The sequence below is a fragment of the Poecilia formosa genome, unplaced genomic scaffold, assembly GCF_000485575.1.
Source record: "Poecilia formosa unplaced genomic scaffold, Poecilia_formosa-5.1.2 Scaffold31, whole genome shotgun sequence".
Classification (NCBI taxonomy): Eukaryota; Metazoa; Chordata; class Actinopteri; order Cyprinodontiformes; family Poeciliidae; genus Poecilia; species Poecilia formosa.
The window spans coordinates 1,796,610-1,816,517 of record NW_006799970.1 but is presented as its reverse complement, the minus strand read 5'-3'; the positions used below and the strand labels follow the sequence as shown (position 1 = coordinate 1,816,517).

Below are 19,908 nucleotides of genomic sequence, written 5' to 3'. Positions count from 1 at the left end.
TAATAATCATCCCATTAGTAATAATAATAAAGAAAATAGCTTAAAAACAGCTTTTTGTATTTACTTAGATTATCTTTGACATTCAAAATCGTTTGGGGATCTGAAACATTTAAATGAGGAAAATGCTGTTAATTGTTTTCTTAATTTCGTCATTCTGTTGCATCCTGTTTAGAATTCAATAAAATAAAACATATATACACATATATACTCTCACTAGTTCTGAGATTGTAAGCACAGCTGTTATATTTGCATTTAAGCAAATTGTCTTGTAGTGCCACGTCTTTAGCATGATGCAACAGATGTTACAGGTTTCATCTGATCAAACATTAACTAAATATGTTATATTTTTAATTATTTGCTTTTAGTTTCGACTGACAAAAAATGTGGGTGTGATACAGTAATTAATCACAATCAAGAAAGCTTGTTTATGAAGCTACTTTATAAGGATACTATTTAAATGACCATACGCTAAATGAAAGGCTATTTCTCAAAGTTTGTTTTTGTCTCCAGTAGTGATTTACTTTCGCTGCAAGTTTTCAAACATTAAAATAAAATCCTTAAAGTGAACAACGAGCACACTAAAGGCACACAGGCATGAGTTGTTTTTTTTTAAGGAACGCAATGGGGGCAGTCAACAAGAGTTTCCTCTCGGAACACAACACGCCCATCTTACGTAAAAGGGGCGGAGGCGGAGGTTTAAAATGCCGGTTAAACGTGTGGCTACAACATCTGCTCCTCCGCGTCAGAACAACCCGGAGAGAAGGAAGTAGGTCGTAAGCCACGCTGACGCTCTGAAAGACTCCCGCCTCGTTTAGAAACACGATAAAAACTAAGTGTTCTTCTTAAAGTTTAGTTTTAAGTTAAGTAACTTTGAGCAACATGGCAGAGAAGGTTGACCTGGAGGAAGTGAAGGCATCCAACGGCGAGGCGCACCGCGATGAGCGGCTCGCCAACGGGTTTGCCGGGCAGAGGAAGGGCAGCCCGGAGCCGATGTCCGAGCGGGTGAAGAGGATCGTCAAGGCGAACCTGCTGGTGATCCTGACCGTGGCCGGGGTCGTCGTGGGGGTCTTCATCGGGCTCGGTGTGCGCGCCGCGTCGCCGACCCTAACCCAGCAGATCTACATCGGCTTCCCCGGCGAGATCCTCATCCGGCTGCTGAAGATGATCATCATCCCCCTGGTGGTGTGCAGCTTGGTGTCCGGAGCGGCGAGCATCGACCCCAAAGCTCTGGGGAAACTGGGCGGCTGGGCCATGCTGTTCTTCTTTGTGACCACCTTAATAGCCTCGTCCATCGGGGTGGTGATGGCTTTCATCATCAAGCCGGGAAATGTGGAAATGAACACCACCGCCAACGCTAAAGACATGAGTGATGATATCCCTGCGAATAAAGAAGTTATAGACTCCTTCTTAGACCTGATAAGGTGAGTCTGAAAGTTATTCATATTAACCCACAACATATATTTCCGTTAACCTGGTGTTACTACAGACATATTACCCACGAGGCTAGAGTTCACCTGGCCGATAGCTAGCTCTTCTTGTAATGTCAACAAGCAGTTGCATCAGCTTCTGTTTCCTCGTGCGGGTTAAACCCTTGCCGCACGAGATGAGCTTTTGCCGCTCTTTACACGCGCGCATTAACTCCACTGTCCATAACGAAGTCAAAGCTGGGTAATATATGATGAAATAAGTCTCCCAGTCATTGACGTCAACTATATATCTTAAAAGTAATCAAGAGAGTCGATGAAGCTTGAGTTATTTTTTTAATAATGTCCCTTTTTGAATGACTTGTTCCCGAATCCCGACCCTATAAATTGGACCTAACTGGACATGGTTTGCATATCGTGACCTCTCTAAAGGTCACGAATATGTAAGTATGTCCTCTTGAAGTTCTTTTCAGAAATTAGCCTAAATGCTAACCCAGAGTACGGTATTGTACCTGAATGCACCATGAGGTTCTTGCCTGTGGCCTCACACTTTGAAGAAGTGTAATAGTGTCACTATTGCCTCAAACACACCAGAGTATTACTGATTTTTTTTTAAACAAGTTGTGATGGTTTGTTGTACATTTGATCACATCACACGTGTCATGGTTTTTCTTTCCGTGAGTAGTGAGGTCACACTTCTTCCTGTTTCTGTTACCAGAAAAAAAAGAGGTACCGTAGTTTCCCCTTCCTTTCTTCCAGTGAAGTCAGAGGGTTTCTGTTCACAGACAGCAGAGTACCGCATCAAACCAGTCTGTAGCTGGCTGATGTCTGGTTGGATTATATTTAGACCCAAGTTGTGCATCTGCACACAGCAAAATCTGCTCTCCAATTCAAGACGCTGGCTGCCTGAACCTGTTTTTCCTCTTGCTTTTTTGTGCATGCCTCATATTCATGGGACATAGTTTCTTCACCTTACTTTTGAGCACATGGAAGCAGCTGTGCTCAGAGTGTAACAACTATTCAGTGGGATCTCAGTATCTTTTGACAATTTTTATTTCACATTAAATGTTACTTTTTTCCTATTATTAGCCAGGAAATTAGTTTAGATTTTATTTTTTATTTTTTTGCTTTGTGAATAACATCTCATTAAAATGACTTTAAATCATCTTCATAGAACATCTTTGCCGTTTTGTAACTTTTTTGTTTAATGCCAGAAACCGGCCTATGTTTCACAAGAGTCTTTGGAGTTAGCTTTTCTTAGAAAACACTAAATTTGTGCCTAAACAAAAGAAAAAAACAGCAGAAACAACTTGACTTCTCATCCCCATCCAGAAGTGTGCTCACATTCAATGCAGCTGTTGCATAACGTTATTTTTAAGGCAGCTTTTAGTAATTATGGATGCATTTTCCACATCTCCTGCTCCTCCTCCCTCTTCCTGCAGTGCCACCTAGTCACAAACATCCACTTCCTGGAAAAATAGCTCTTGTGTTTAAGAAAACTGCATGGTGCAACAGGGCAGAAGACATGATCCCATTACTTTGCATGCAAATACGCCGCTGATTGCCCGAAGTCTCTCTTTTGTCCCACATGCAGATTATTGATCAAAGGATAAGGGGAAAGTAGAAACCATGCAGGGTTTGTTCCTCGATGCACACATGATTAAAGTCATAGCAATGCTTGGCACATTTTTCACAACGAGTTTCAAGTGACCTGACTGTAATTAAGATTAACATTGTTGCCTACGGATATTTAGGCATGTTGCAAAACCCGCTCCGTGACTTGCAACACAATCGCCTAATTTTAAGGACGCAGGACTTCATATTTAGGTTTCTGGGAGTAAAGTCAGCACACCCTCCTTCTTTTGTAGGGTTTGAAATACCAGGACGTAATTGGAAAATCTGTCAGTGTTTACTACGTTGCACTTTTCATACGGAATGCGGACAAGACAACAAGCCTGTGATGATGAAACAGGAGGGGTTACCGAGAAACCAGCAGCAATTACAACAATAATTAAAAATGACATCTTGAGTAGAGTAAGTTAAAGCATAAGAATATAATAAAAAAAAAAACACAGAGAAATGGGAAGGTAATTGAGATGCATTCATTTACTAAAAATAGATAAGGGTGTCAACAGACCTCTTGAAGTCTGTTGACACCCTTAGTTATAGTGACGTGGCTAAATTCAGTATTTGACTACAGCCTGACAAGACGTTTATCTCATGTTGGGAACATGCCGTCACTACGCACACATGTGTGCTTCCACACTATCCTAGTCACACAGCTGGTCTCTTATTAGAAGGAGCCCCGCCTCCCCCGTCTCCGTCTTGCTCTGTGTTTTGGTGGATCTGAGCTGTTTGAGAAACAGCAGCAGCCTGGCTCACAGATCCAGGTTGGTCGTAAATGTTTAATGTCGCCGTTTGGTTGGGGATAAGTCACTGTGTCTATTAAACTGGCCACACTGCTGGCAGGGTCAGACGGACCCGGCTTGCAACATGTTTGCAGGCTCTCCTGTGCGTCCGTGTTGACTTTTGTTATCTCCTGCTTTTTCCTTTCACACATAAACCAAATGCGTACTTGTACAGTCAATGGTCAGCTGTGATGTCACCTGTTAGCTTTGCGTGCAATCAATGATGTTTATCTAGAGCAGCACAAAAATGTGAAAGTAAAGATGGATTTTTCCTACAAGACCACGTAGCTGTTTGCAATATATCCAAGTTAGATTAGCTAGTTTTTGTTTATCATGCTATCATGAGTCACCGATATTAACAGCTGTTAAGTTTTAAAGCCAAACATTTATTCTTCCTTGTTGACCTGTTTTATTGCCCCGGATCGGGGGAGGCAACAAAACTCCAACTCGACATCAGACTTAAACAAAAGAAGGACACACCTTCGTAGCAGCACGTCCTTGATGCTTTGTGTGTCCCAGCCAGCGTTGGCATGACAATGACACCTTTGTGTTTTAGCTCACAATTTACATAGCAGTACCGCATGCGACTCATAGAAGACTTTACCCTCTCAGAATGTGACGCGCTCTGAATGAAGCGATCAGCTGAGGACGATTCACTGGGAAGCTGGTGTTCATGATGGAGTTTCACATCAACATGTGGGACAAAGTCACCTCCAAAATGGGGAAGAGGGACCGGACTGCTTGATCTTTGGTATAAACCACTGTATGTTCCAAGTTACGGTGGACGGTGCCATGCAGGCATTTCATCTTGTACAGTCATGATGACCCCATCTAAATACATTAGATTACAATAGGAAAGTTACTTTATTTCAGAAATGTAATTAAAATAATTAATTACTCTCCCAGTGCTTTAATCCAGGTGTTTGTTGCTATGGGTTTAAACTAGTAAAATACCTCAGGAAATATCAATAATATATGACCAATAAAAAAGGTTTTTAATCCAGAAATCTTTAGTTACGGCCGAAACAATCAACAATGCTAATGCTAAACTGCTTCCACATGAAGGCAGGTGAGACCCAAAAGTATACTTTGCTAAAGAACGAGTGCTGTATCCAAAGACATTAATGGAAGGTTGAGTGGAAGGAAAAAGATTGTCAGCAAAAGGCGAAATTCTTTTTTTCAGGATGTGACCATGCTGGTCGATCGAAGGAAGGCGCTCCAATTCCAATATCTGACATCCGTAATAAATATGGAACTATATTATTGCTTGCAACCCCGATGTATATATTTTTTCTTCTCCGTTTTAAAATATTCAGTAAACGTAAGAATGGTACGTTAAGTAATCCAAAGCTTGTATTCCTGGAAGCCTTTTTCAGCCTTTGTTTCCAGCTGCTTGCTGCCTCATCACATGATGTTTGAGCCTGATGTTTCCAATGATTGGCTGACAAGAAGGAGCTTGTGAAGTTAATGCCTTATTGCTCTAAATCCGCTGCAGACGGCTGACAGCAGGGTATCGAGTACACAAGGCTTTACGAGTTCTTGGGGGAGGGAGGAGGTGTAATTTGCAGTTGGACTAAATGTATGTAAAAGCTTTTTGTACTAGCGAGTGCAGACTTATTACCTCCATGGCATTAAATAATAGGAGCACAAAGGAGGGAGAAAAGAGGTTTAATAGTTTAGAAAAGGCTACAACCCAAAGGTTCTCAGGGATGTAGTGCTGCAAAACTACATAAACTGCTCAAATTAGGCTCAAGGATTTGGCTATAACACACTGATCCATCTTACAGATCTTGCAAGACATGGGCTTAAAACATTTCTGCTCCACTGTTTTATTAACTTTGGGTTTTTTTCTCATGTATTTGTGAAGTGAAATAATATGCGTTGTTTTCACTTCTTTTCACAGAAACATCTTCCCCTCCAACCTGGTGTCTGCCGCCTTTCAGTCGGTGAGCATTAGACCTTAAATCTGTGATTTTGTTTTCCAGATAACGACCTTGCATAACAAAAGATGCTTTTGTACTTCTTTATAAATATGTTTTTTTTTATTCTTCCCCACTAGTACGGAACCTCCTACAAGGTGATAAACGCGTCCGGAATCGCAGAGAAGGTGAGGGATTTATTTGGTTATCAACAAAACTCCACAGATGATCATTTTGCTTCCTCTTACAGTTTTTTCTTTTCTAAACAAATCCGCACTTCTTTCCAGGTTCCCGTCGGAACAGATCAAGACGGGATGAACATCCTTGGGTTGGTGGTGTTCGCTATTGTTTTCGGTGTGGCTCTGAGGAAGCTGGGCGAAGAAGGAGAGATCCTCATCAAGTTCTTCAACTCCTTCAACGAGGCCACCATGGTGCTGGTGTCCTGGATCATGTGGTAAGAAAACGCCCCTCGTTAATGTTTGGTGGTTTTGGGGGTCTGCAAAGGTGAGGAGGACACCCTACTAATAAGTAGGACACTAGAAGAAAGTGTTGTTACATGTTTGTTTTAATTACTCAGTAATTACATTTTAAATGATTAATTTTAAATCATTTATGAAACTTATGTTTGTTTGTTTTTTCTCTGCTACTACTGGTGGCACTTGAATTTTTTAGAGGAAGTGTTTCGATTTTTTTTTACAATGCAAATATTAGATTAGTAGTTCAGACAAACTTGCTGATTCCAGAAACTCTTTTGAAATAATAAATAATACACAGAGTTATCCATTTCATAAATACATTGTTGTTACAGTAAATAAAGGCTTGTAGGTTCCTATAAATAATAATTCAGAATTTTAAAATTAATTCAGATTTCTATGTGAATTGTGAACGGTCCGAAGAGTTTAGAAATTATAAATTGTGCAACACTAATCATTTTGTTTAGTTCTCAACATATTTTTCCTCCACTGAAAAAAAAGTACTCAATTTAAAGCTTTTTTTTTCTTTCTAAAATTTCCTAAAATCAAGTAGTTGCATCATTTTTGAAACAGCCCTGCGATAAAAGATTTCATTTCTAGGCTCTTTAGACATCTGTATCAGAGATGTTCACACGTCTAGAGGGAGTTACTAGCTTGAGACCTTTCAGAAAATGTTTTTCTCAAACAAAGCATTGTAAGTCTGTTAAGTAACCTTTATCGGTGAGGTACGTTTCCTTTGTGCTGTGTTCCAGAAACCTGATCTGCAGCATTGTCTTGGTCTTTTCAGGTACGCTCCTATAGGTATCATGTTCCTCGTCGCCGGTAAGATTGTGGAGATGGAGGACGTCGGCAAGCTGTTTGCCAGCCTGGGAAAGTACATCGCCTGCTGCATGATTGGCCACGCCATCCACGGCCTGCTGGTGCTGCCCTTCATCTACTTCATTTTCACCAGGAAGAACCCCTACACCTTCCTGTGGGGCATTTTCACAGCCTTGGCCACGGCTTTTGGAACAAGCTCCAGGTATTTTCACCTCAAACTCGCATGTGTTTGCTCAGTCGGTGTTGCTGAATATCCACACACTGAGGCTCTCCTGTTTAGACACGCGCACACACACACCCACGCTCCTCCTCCGCTCAGAAACTCTGTCTCCCTGTTTCCAGCTCTGCCACTCTGCCCCTCATGATGAAGTGCGTGGAGGAGAAAAACGGCGTCTCCAAGCACATAAGCCGCTTCATCCTGCCCATCGGCGCCACGGTCAACATGGACGGGGCCGCCCTCTTCCAGTGTGTGGCGGCCGTTTTCATCGCCCAGCTTAACAACACCAGCCTCAACTTTATCCAAGTCATAACCATCCTGTACGTCCGGCGTCTGCGGCGATGCGACTCCGTTTAAGCGGATCGCTTTCAGCCCATGTGTGATGATACGTTTGCAGCTCCTCCTTTGTGTGGAAAGTTTTGTAATTCGGTTTGGTGACTTTGTGGCTTGTGTTTGTCAGTGTGACGGCTACAGCGTCCAGTGTTGGAGCTGCGGGTATACCTGCAGGCGGTGTGCTGACCCTAGCCATCATCCTGGAGGCAATTGGACTGCCCACCAGCGACATCTCTCTCATCCTCGCTGTCGACTGGCTTGTGTGAGTAGAAAACAACCGTCGCACTGCAACCATGAATTTGAATGGATTTTATCTTACACAGAGCAACACAAAGCAGGACATTAAAGACACAAGAGTGAAGACAGCCAAGTTACAATAAATAAATCACTTATGACATAATTATTTAAATGTCATTGATTTATGAAAACTGGAATTAAATGGACAATAAATTGTATCGCTTCGATACGTAATCCGCATCATGATGTTAAAATCTCTCTTCTTATCCCGTTTTGTCCCTCTTTAGTGACCGCACCTGCACGGTGCTGAATGTGGAGGGCGACGCCTTCGGAGCGGGGCTCCTGCAGCACTTTGTGGACAAAACATCCAAACACGAAGGAGTGGAGGAGCTGAGCGAGGTCAGGATGGACGGAGACGCGGCCGCCGCCATGCCCGAGCACTCGCCGCTCATCGATAAGCGAGGCTTGCAGGGCGCGAAAGGAGACCTTTCTTCTGAGAAAGAGTCGTCCATGTAACTCAGATTGTGACTTCTACCGCGAACCCTCCTGCAAACACGAAACCTAAGCTCCCCCTGTTGAGAAAAGAGTCCAAGGAGAGACGACGGACAAGCACACTACAATGCAAAGCAACGCTCTCTGACCTCAAATGCTTTTCTGGACGGGGTGCAGCTGATATCTTATGGGATATAGAGAAACCATGATACACTCAGTGGGTTATTTAATTTTTTTAGGGGAATGTGAGACTGATTTTAAATTTTTATCATTATTATTATTATTACTTCTCCTTCATGTTTATCTGATGTTTTCAGTTGGTCTACTCTGAAATCAGATTTTAAGGTTTCACAAGCCACTTAAAAGAAAACAGACTATTTACATGGAGGAGTGCAGCAGATGACACTTTATTCATGCTGGACAAATGAATATGAATGTCTGATGCTAAAGCGTTCTTCTGTCTTATGTGCATCACTGTTCTGCTGACAGAAACTCTCTTTTTATACATATATTTAAAAAACATAAAATAGCATAGCGTCCATAGTTACCACATAGTCTTTTTTAGATTTAAAAGTGTCAGGTTTTGTAATGTCGCATGTGAAATTAAAACAAGAAGAATGATATATTTTTCAAAATGGGATGCAGATTAAAAAAAAAAAAAACCCCAACCAAAACAACAAACGTACATATAGCCACTTTCATGCAGGTTTCTTCCAATGGAGAGTTTCATAGATTTGCATCAATGCAGCAGTGCTCAAGTGTTAAAACAGTCCTATTGTTTTTGTTTGCCATTGCCTTCTTGGTGTAGAATTGTGACCAATCGTGTGTGACCAATCGTTTTATCGGCTAGTGTTCTGTTAGGTTTTTCAATTGAAGTAGATGCTTTGAAGAGACAAACAATCTACAACACGGTGCTGTGATCTATAGTCATTGCCCTAAACAAGATGATGTCTGAGCAAAATGCTGTTGTACATGTAGAGGAAGTGGTTTTGCTCCATGCTGCTGAAGGTGAAACACACACACAGCTGCTCATAGCAGTAGAGGCTGTGCTTTATCGTTTGCTCTTTTCTTTTTTTTTTTTTTTTACTTAAATTCCGATTTTTAGATCTGCAGAAGAACCAAAGGTACAATCTGTAACTATCTGCACTATGTATAGATTATCGGAACCATTCTTTTGTACTGTAATTGGTTCCTTGGCATCTTTTATTTTTAGTATCCCATCCTTTGCAGAGAGCACAGTGATTCCTTCGCCTCGGTGATGGAGATCCGACTCCTCCTGCTGCGGGGACGTAGTTTACCTACCCGCCTTACACCTGCGTTAAAATGGCCAAGATGATATTTGGAAAAAATGTTTTATAGTTAGAATGTTTTTTTCTTGTTGTTTGGAGGGTGTTTATTGAAAGCTTTTTTTTTTTAGTCTGTTATAATTGTGGTTATTCATAACCAAATGTTCTCTTAATGTTTGTTTTTGACCGGGAGGAGGAAAAAGAAAGCAATATAGTTGTTATTGTGTTCCAAAAGCTACTAGATGAAATATTAGCCTCGGTGTTGTCCCAAAGGAAAATGAAGGAGCACAAGCGTTCTGACTCGTCTCTCTCTCTACACGGACTTTACCTTCTTAAAAAGACAACAAAGCCTCAGGTTTGATGTTTGCCTTGTTCTTTGGGTACTCCAAGACCAAAAATCAACGTCGGCTTAATGAAGGAGACGCCTGAACTCTTGAGGACGCATGATGACGCCTTTTTTATTATCTCTATTCATTTTGGACTTTTCCTCTTTTCACCTCCGCTCGTTTCCCCCTCTACACGCTGCTGCTTCTGTGTAGGCCGCAGCTTTTTTTTACGAGAGTATAAATGGAGTGATGGCCCTGGTTTCTTGCATAATGTATGATATGCATACTGTGTCCGCCATGTCCAGTCTCGAGTTGCCTTCAACTGCAGACGCGTCTACATTTTCAGTCTGGCAGCAGGACCGGATGGGCTGGTTTTACCATTAAGCTGAAGACGTAATGAACTTTGCAAAAAGGATGTCTTATTGGGATTTATTTATGTTTTGGATATTGCAGCCACAAGAGGAAACTTTTCTTTTTTCTTTTTCTTTTTTTTTTTGAAGCCCTAGGCCTCTATATGTCTTCGAACGTCCATTTGTAATGGTTTATATTTATTTTTAATCCAAATCTAAAGGATTTTTTTTTATATAATAATAAAAGATCAATTTTTTTTTCTTTCTCCCAGATGGATGGCAGTAGGTTTGTCACATTTTGTTATGCTTGTTTCTGAAGTGCATGATGAGTGAGGCTGAAGAGTGACATGCGCACCGAAGAAGTCCTTTTTGTTTGAAACAATGTTTGGTTTGCTTGATGTTCTATCCCATGTTTTTCATGCTTCAAGTGGGAACTACAGCAGCAGAATTAAATTTTGCCTTTGATGTATGAACGTACATAGCAGGCCTGACGTCTCATCATTTCTCCTGTGTTGACCCATATGTTGTGGAAATCTGATGACATGTTCTGCATTTTCCCTGCACGGCCGTTCTACTGTTCCACGTTTGAGATTTCAATGTTGTTTTCTTTTTCCGTTCTAAACATCACGCGAAGGTTTTGTTCAATCATATTATTTTTGTTGCAATAAGGCTATACTTGGAAGAAAAAATGATTTGTACCGCCAAACTGTAGTCATTTGGTTAAAACCAGTAAACTGTTCTTTCTTAAATTGCTTGTGTCTCTGAGCTGCTTTTTTTAAAAAGTTTTTTTTTTTTTTTTAAACTTTGCTTAAAATTACCACTTGCACATAAACTGAAGTTTACACAGGGTGGGTCAATGCCATCTAGGGTTGTTTCTGACAGAATACGAGTCAGGAATCCCTAAAAATGTATACAATCATTTTTAAAAGAACACCTGTTTTCATTTTATGGCATGTCAAAAATATTTCTTCTAAAAAATCAGAGACAATAAATCTTTTTGGAGTTCATCAGTTACTTGTGATGATTTGTCTTTGGTAACAAACTGTCAAAAAAAACCTGAACCCAGTTTTTTAGCTCCTTCAAACTCCAAAATGTAAGTAATGTTTTAAGTCAGAGGTGAAATTAGAATATTACTTTAATCCTAAATTTGCCCAGGAAATAAAAAAAATGTTGGGCTTAACTGTACATCCCTATCAGTACTTGGATAAATGTCTCTTAAGTTGCACAGAAACAGTATTATAATTTCATTTTATTTTATTTTATTTTGTAGCCATGAATATTCATGATTTGACCCATCGTTTGGCAGAATTGGCAGAGTTCATTTGAATTATTATATTGTTTTGTTACACAAACTGTCACAAAAACAAGGTTTTAGGTGAAAGTCATACCAGAAGCTCAACTGAATCTAAAACCAGTTCTGATCTGTTCAGGGGTCTTTGTACTTTTTAACCATCAAGCGGTTGCACTGAGGTAAAATGAATGAGCTGGAAGTTGTCCTCTATTGTAATTTCATCCAATTTATGCAGCACCTTCACCAATACAAGTACATTTAACCCCACAGCATAATTCTTCCACCATCATGTTTTACCTTGCTTCTAAGAGCTTCTTTCTTGATTGGCAGCCTGTAGTTCTTGGCGATGATCCTTAGGTTGCTCTTAGACAGTTTTTTTTTTTTTCCTTAGAAGCTGACAGTCTCAGATGGGTAAAACCTTAACACAGTTATTACTGAGACTTGCTTAGGAATGGATAAGGAATGGATAACATTCCAAACCTTGCAGAAAACTTATGGAGGAGGACTAAAAGCAGGGTCGGTGCCAGGAAACAAACCAATTAGTAACTCAAAGAATTCTGCCAAGAAGAGCGATCACACATCCAGACAGGATAGTAGCAAAAGCCTGATGACGGCTATAAAAAGTGTGGGTTTTTTGTACGACTTGCAATGGCACGTTAAGCCAGATATTTGTGAAATATATTTAAAGAAAAAAAAAAAACTTCCTCAAATAGTTCATGTCAAAGATGAGGGAAAAGTATCTGTAGCCAGGCAAGTAAAAGTGTTATATTTAAATGTGGTATGCATTAGTCTGTTTCTAAAAATATCAACACACAGCCTCACAGCAGTATAGATGCCTGATGTAACCTACACACACACACACGCCCACACACGCACACGCACACACACACATACACACACTTTCCCTCCCCGGCTCTTTGTAAAGCAATCAGGCCTCTGATAGTGATGGTGACTACAGATCTACAGGAGCAGCTCCCCACCAAAACGAACTGTTTCTCAGCTGCTGTTTTTTCAGGGCCTGGCTCCACCCGGAGCTCCGTAAACAAAAAACAGAGGCCAGGGCCCGGCTACACACACACACACACACACACACACACACGCACGCACGCACGTACGCACGCACGCACACACACATACACGCGCACACACGCACACACAAAATGAAAGATTTCCAGTTGTAAAGATTAACATCTCAGAATACTCCCAAACTAGATAAACAACAGAACAGCTTATACTATTTAAATGTTTATTTAACAAAATCTACACAAAACTCCAAAGTGTGGGGAAATTTGGTAAATCATAACCAAAGTTCCAGATTAATCAGAAGAGTAAATATCAGATAAATTTAGCAAACCTAACCAGGTGAAGAAATCTTATGTTTCTAGTTGGCTGCATGGTCTCCTGCATTCAGGTGTGTTATATCACAAACACAGAAAGAAAAAAATGTCAGCGCTCACATCATCCACTAAGCTACAAGGATTGTCTACCAGTCTGAGAATTTTTTTAAAATAAGATTTTATTGTTTGTTTGTTTTCTTTTTGTTCTACTGTGAGAACAACTTCTCAAAGGTCTGAAACATCCCAGGAATTGTGTACTTGAAGGCTCACCTTAAAGCCAGTCTGTTTGAGGCTGGGGAAAACGGAAAAGAAGCACAGAGTTGCATGTCAGACTCTACAGCTTTCATTTAGCATGTTAAAGGTTGAAGTCAACAACAGCGCTGCTACTAAAAGACCAAACAAGTTTATCTAATTTAGAGTCGTCACCAGACGAGAATCTCCAAAAGGAAGTTGGCCATACAGGCTTGGCTTGCAAAGTTGCATCTGATCTAGAGCTTCCCTGAAGTGAGCTTTTTACTCTCTGAAAATTTGATCAAAAATAACATTTATATTTAAATGTCAACATCAAAAGCTATTTTTACTCTGCTTTTGTGCATTTTTGACAAAATAATGACACCAGGGATGAGCAAACAGAAGCACAGAAAAGAGCTTCTAATGAGGGAGGTAAAAGTTAAAACAAACCCGTCACTCGCCATCCGTCTTTTTTGTTGTTTCATTTTCAGCAAATATGATTTGTTTGGATAAATGTTTGATTAATTTATATTTTTTAAAAATCCCGCAATATATATATATGTAGAAGAGAAAAGGGTGAAAATCACTCTTTACATATATATGTGAGTGGCTGTAAAGAGCACCCACTCAGGTAACAGGAATGTAAACACACATTTCTAGAAATAATTTGCGTGAAAGATGGCACTCTCTGCGTGGGGTCAAAATGTGTTTCTGTCAGCAGACTGGTTTGTGACGCATAGCTATAAGTTGTTCCCGTAAAGCCACATTCCTGTTTGAGGAGTCAGAAACAGCCTCCAACTATAGGGTCTCTCTTTCAAACGTGTTGCGCCATCTAGTGTTCATGAAGAGGCAGTGGAGGTTCTGTGTTCACAAAACATTAAAACGTACACAAAAATTATATATGTTTGCAGTCCATGAACCTGTATTACATGAAGGACTGGTGTTAATTCTACAGAAATGTGTGAGAATGACATGGATAAACGCGAACTGCTGCGACTTGAAACTTGAAAGTGCTTTTTTGAATAATCTTTTGAGATGATGTACTTCACAGTTGATTCCATTATATTTCATAGTAAGGCTAGAGGTATCATTTATTTATTACAGCATACAAATCTCGCAGTGATGGAGAACTCATTTCACAAAATAAAAGCTTGCTCATCGCATCAGACCTGAAAGTCAGGATGCCCCATGATTTTAATATTTATTTAACTGAAGACCTAAAACAACTAAAGACATGAGTCTGCAAAAAACAGATTAATAAAAAATAATAATAAAAAAGGAATAAAACATAATGACAAAAAGACATTTACATATAGCTATAGAGTACTTTGCAAAATTACTTGCACTCATAGCACAATTGAAATGAATAAATGCAATTGTGGCCAACACAAAGTGGGAGAAAATATAAATATTTAGATCAAATATGTTCACATGTTATATTTAGATTCAAAGAAGCAAATTCTCTGAGTGTACAGTTAAGTTATCTTTGCGTGAACAGCTTAAAAGTATCTACATTTTTAACATAGTAGTTTGAAATGCAGCTTTTTATATTCCACATTCATTTGGTTCCTAATTGAAGATAGTCAAGCTTCAATCTTTTCATTTGAAACACAATTACACAGTCAAAAACAATGCATGGAACATCAATAAAACATGAAAACAGAATGCAAAATTAAGCAAAACTGTTCGCAAGAAATGTAAATTGACACAAACCCATTATCAATGGACAAGGAAATACGAAAAAGGCCAAAACAGGACAATATGAAGATGCAAAATGATGTAAACTGTGGATGTTTATGATTTACAGATAATTTCTGCTTGAATTGTGCCAGCTTTGAGACTATTTCAATGCAATTGCTCTTGATCTGCTACGTGACAGTAATTATTTTGAAACATTTGAAGAACAGAGGCCCTTTGATTCCTCATCTTTCATGGAGGTGTTTGGATCTAAATTGCATCGATCCGCTCTAACAATCATTTAAAGGATAAGGAAACCCAAAAAAGGGAGCAGTCGCTGTGAAGTAACGTGACAAAATCTGAAAACAAAGGAAACGCAAAGGGCCGATTGGATGCAATACTTGGTAGAACCGTTTAATTTCTTGTGCAACAGATACAAACTCTGGCTTTTCTTGTGTGAATTGTGAAGAAAGGCAAAGACAGACAGGGAACATTTAAGGGAACCTGTCGGAAATAGTTACAACTTCAAACCTAAAACACGTTCAGAATTTTAAATAATCCACCTGTAACATTTATACAGTACAATACATTCAGTTAACTAGAGAGCAAACCAGTTGTGGATTGTTTAGGGCAAAGGTCAGTGGACTAGTAGTCTTTTTTTTAAAAGTGTTTCTCTTGAAAAAAGCACATCATTTTTAAACTTCTAATAACGTTTTTTAACATCAAGCTTAACATTTGAGCACATACTAGAAAATTTTGAGCAGCTTTGACATGTTGGCAGCTAGTAAAACTGTAATCATTTTAGCAGTGCATACTCCTCCGGCATCTTTCAACAAAAAATGTTTGAGGTATCTTTTTTTTTTTTCGGTAAATAAATACAGTGCAACACAAACAGCCTGAGAGCACCTACTGTCGCTCATAATTTGCTCCTGTCCAGCCTTTTTTTCATAGGGTTGGGGTACTGAGGATTCTCAATCACCCCTTCTCCGAACTTAAGCTCCAGGAAGGCCCTTTGGTTGTTGGGGCCGTAGGCTGTGATGCCAGCGAAGGGCATGGGCACCAGCGGCTGCAGGAAGTGCTCTGGGAACTCCACGTCCTGTTTGTGCTCTGTCCACGTGTCTTTCGTCATGATGCCGTTGCGCGAGTAGAAAGGCCACAGATCCACGTGCAGGTGGTTGGCCTCGCTGTACTGCACTCTGTAAAAGTCTCCCTCCACTGCCCGCTCCCACACGTAGCCATTAGCATCCACCAGAGAGCCCGAGTCCAGGTTCTTCAGGTGGTCGCAGTTGGGCACGTCCTCCAGGTAGATACCCAGGTCCACGTCGTAGTCCCAGGGTATGATGTCTTGATGGCGGACGGCACCAAGAAGAGAGCCTCCCTCCAGCCAGTAACGCACACCGGAGCTCTCCAGGATGTTAATGACATATTTGGTGGTTTCCCTCAGTGCTCTCAGACAGCACGGAGGCGTCCAGCGATCCAGATACAGGTAGTCCGGCGTGTCATCCTGCACGGTGCCAAAGCAGCGGGGAGTCTCTTTAGTGCAACCAAACCACTGTTCCTTTCCCTCAGGGAGCAGGAGGCGCTTCAGACCGAAGCTCCTCATGAGTTTCCCTGTCGCCTCCTTCAGTCGAGTGTCAGCCTTCCACTGATTGTGAGCAGAGCTGAAAAGTGGCCGGTGGTTTGCCGAGAAACAAGGGCTCTCCAGGAGTTTCACCTTCCAGCCCCTTAAGGTGGTCTGAATGAAAAGGGCAGGAAAGAGGGGGCGCCCCAGAGGTACGGACAAGTTGAAAAGGTCCTCAGTGCGAATCAAGACAACAGCGTCGCCTTGTAAAGCCGTACACACACTCCCACTGCTTCCTGAAGCGGCCGGTGAGTAGGTGGCAGTCCACTCTTTGAGGTTGACCCGCAGGTGGAGGCACTGCACCGCGGATCGTGTTAAAACGGGCACCGCTACCAGCCTCACGGGCCCCCCACCTTCACCTTCCAACTCTTTGATGAGTCTCTCAAAAACTCTTGGCTGCTCCAGCTCCACGCCGTCAGGTACCAACAGGACAAACTCTGTCTGCAAGTGAAACTCTGGCCTGTGAGCTTGTGGTGGCTGGTCGGGGCTAGGAGAGAGCACCAAAAGACGGGCGCCCTCTGGAAGTACAAGGGGAGGATACGGGAATGTGTCGGCCACAGCCAGAAAGGGAAGCTCTGGACGCTGACGAAGGAAGGAGTTAGCCACGTCCCCAACGTAATTCTCAAAGCTTTCAAACTCCCGAAGGAGAACAGAGACACGTGGGCCTCGGCCATGGCCCTCCGCTGCCATTCCTGCATGCTCAGCTCCAATGACCCCTAAGGCTCCCCCCAGAAGGGAAGCCGGCCGGGCAGCTCTCCTCGAGCCTCTGCCAAGCTCCTTCCTTTTCTCCATCATCTGCTGTTGGGCTCGAGATACATAATAAAGTATGAGGAGGTTGAGGATGATGGCGCCCGTTAACAGACCCTGGCACAAACTGATACGCATGGCAAATAATACTTTTTAGAGTTTCTTGGAGGAAAAATTCAAGTTTCAATGAAGGCATCCAGTGGCGGATTTTGGCTCTCCATCTGTTCGGCAGCTGGAGACAAACTAAAAGCATAAAAAGACAAATAAATGTTATAATACTCTCTGTGTGTAGGCAAAAATGCATTAAATGTATCTTGAAATTTTTTTAATGATTTTAAAGTGAAACTAACATAACCCTAACCCTACAGTAAATTTAAAAGATAAAGTGGTTCTTAAAATTGTTGCTTGAACAAACATAATGTATTTTACGAAAAAAAAAATTATCTAACTTCTTTAATTCCATAAATTAACTTTTAAGTACTGCAAGTGACTTTTTTGATTTTCCACAATGGATTTTAGTTTTGGCTAAAACCATAATGAACCAACTGATATTTTCAAATATAATTAAAACATAGGCAGGCTTTTCATGGAGTTGCTGGATTAAAAATCCACAACAAAAACAGTCAAAAAGTATCAATAAAGTTTTATTTAATCTATTTTTCTTCACATTCACTTGAAAAGAAAATTTTATCTTTCTTTTACATTGTTCCCACAAAAAACAACTGAGAAAACACATGCATCCTCTTTTTGCTAAAGTTTTATGCTTTTTTTCTGAAGTGTAAAACCTAAAATAGGAATAAAATGTTTTTTTTTCTAAATGCTACACATTTCTGCCAGTAAACATTCATCGAAATATAGTGTATGTTAGAGACAAAAAAATCTTTATTCATAGAATATACTCAATACTATGATTATTAAATAAAATCAAATGCTACCCAGCGTCCCACCCCAAATCCACACCCACCTCGTCAATACTAGCTTTTCTTTGGTAACACATAAGTTGATTGACTAAATAATAGACGCATAGCAAGAACAAGTTATCAAAAATGTTTCAGCTATACTCACCTTTATTTGAATATATGTCATACTGCAAGACATTCTTTTGAGCAACCCAGGAAATCCCCGCATGCATTCGTAATCCGAAACTCTAGCATTTACATTATTTTTTTTATTTTTTTTTTTACCATAATATTAATATCACTGTGGTGTATTTTGTCAGTCAGCTTTGGTGAGCATTAGCTAAGCTGCCTCAACGGGAAGCAGCGAACAAAAACACAAGTCAGCATTATTTACAACGGTGGAGGAAACTGGGTTCTCATTGCTGGAAGTAGAAACCTGCAACATTGCCCAGGCATTCGTGTAATTAATGCTTTACAATCATCCATGCAAGGAACCTCACCAAACGACTTTAGCATTATGCTAGTACACCTTTTGCCTTTGTTGCTCGGAGCAACCAAAGCGCTTCCTCTTACCGTCCTTCAGAATAAAAGTATCACATAATTAAATTTTCTATCACTTTATTGGGCTACTTTTATTTATTGCATTTTTACATAAAAAAAATCCCCAAAATTTTCCATTAGGAAGTACTTTTTTGTGGGTATTTTTATTTGAGATAAGTTCTTTCTTAGCTTTCTAATTCAGTCCATTGTGCATTTGTTGCTCACAAATGTACATTGACCATATATCTGATAAATAAGACATTGACTTCACTGCCAATGTCACAAATTGGTAAATTTCTAAAAAGCAAATTTAAGGGGAGGGATATGTCATCATTTTGCTTTGTTTAACTTAGTTGATAACTTTACAAGAGTAGAAGCATTCAGCTGACATTAGTAAACAAAATGATGGGTGTTGTGAGTGACTTTGAACAGATTTGGACAAACTCTCAGAAGAACTATAGGTAGATACTTTATTACATCCAATGTAACAAGCTATAACAAAGACATTACATATTGTCTGAACTATATCTGGGACAATTTTTTTGTTTTTGTTTTACTGTTTTATTGGGTTCTATGCATATTTGTTGCTTTTAAAACGAGCAAGAAGCTAAATGCTCAAATCACATTGAATATTTATGTGCCAGAGCAGAGACACTGCATGCAGTCTTGATTCAGACTACTCTGGTTGGTACCCATTTTTTTCTGACTGCTTAGTAAAGTTATTTTTTCCTTCCTAATGTTGGTTGGAATGATGGCGATAAAATAGGCTGTACTGCAAGTGCATCCGTTGTAGAATCGGACACATCATAAGTCTGTGTGCCTTAATCAAATAATATTCTGCAACAAAATAGCAAAAACAAAAACTGACAATGGAAAACTACATCTTAAGTGGATGTAAGCAACGTAATTACCTTTGATAACTTTATAAAGAAATGAGATGAGATAGTGTACTGTAAAGGTAAGTTGGATTTTGTGTATTCTACTCAATGCGCTGTAAGCTTACTAAGAATTGATTTTTATATGACATTTTATATATGGGGTTGTAATCTGAGATATTTTATACTTGTGTATAAAAGAATCTGAACCAAAACAAATGGTAGTAGGTTGCAAGACAAAGATTACAGAAAATAATATGCAATAAAAAATACACATAAGATTTGAGAATTTCATTACAATTTACATTCATATTTGTGAAAGTACTGAACTAAAATGAAAAAAAAATGGATGGATTGCAAATATAAAATGGTTTATTTGCTGATGTAGGAAGAGTTGAAACTGCAA

At 40.0% G+C, this 19,908-nt stretch overlaps 2 protein-coding genes across 2 annotated transcripts; one reads left to right on the top strand and one right to left on the bottom strand.

Moving 5' to 3' along the window:
- The first annotated feature begins 645 nt into the window (after positions 1 to 645).
- slc1a5 (solute carrier family 1 member 5) lies at positions 646 to 11,035 on the top strand. The gene is made up of 8 exons (XM_007549434.2): positions 646 to 1,421; positions 5,736 to 5,778; positions 5,892 to 5,939; positions 6,039 to 6,205; positions 7,012 to 7,245; positions 7,386 to 7,580; positions 7,721 to 7,855; positions 8,118 to 11,035. Exons 1-8 carry the CDS (start codon positions 880 to 882, stop codon positions 8,344 to 8,346), a joined length of 1,593 nt encoding a protein of 530 aa, XP_007549496.1. The 5' UTR covers positions 646 to 879; the 3' UTR covers positions 8,347 to 11,035.
- A 3,290-nt stretch (positions 11,036 to 14,325) lies between these two features.
- fkrp (fukutin related protein) lies at positions 14,326 to 18,649 on the bottom strand. Its single transcript, XM_007549433.1, has 2 exons — positions 18,254 to 18,649; positions 14,326 to 17,431 (listed from the first exon to the last, which is right to left on the bottom strand). The coding sequence occupies exon 2, from the start codon at positions 17,324 to 17,326 to the stop codon at positions 15,737 to 15,739; it is 1,590 nt and encodes a 529-aa protein (XP_007549495.1). The 5' UTR covers positions 17,327 to 17,431; positions 18,254 to 18,649; the 3' UTR covers positions 14,326 to 15,736.
- Between the last annotated feature and the right edge of the window lie 1,259 nt (positions 18,650 to 19,908).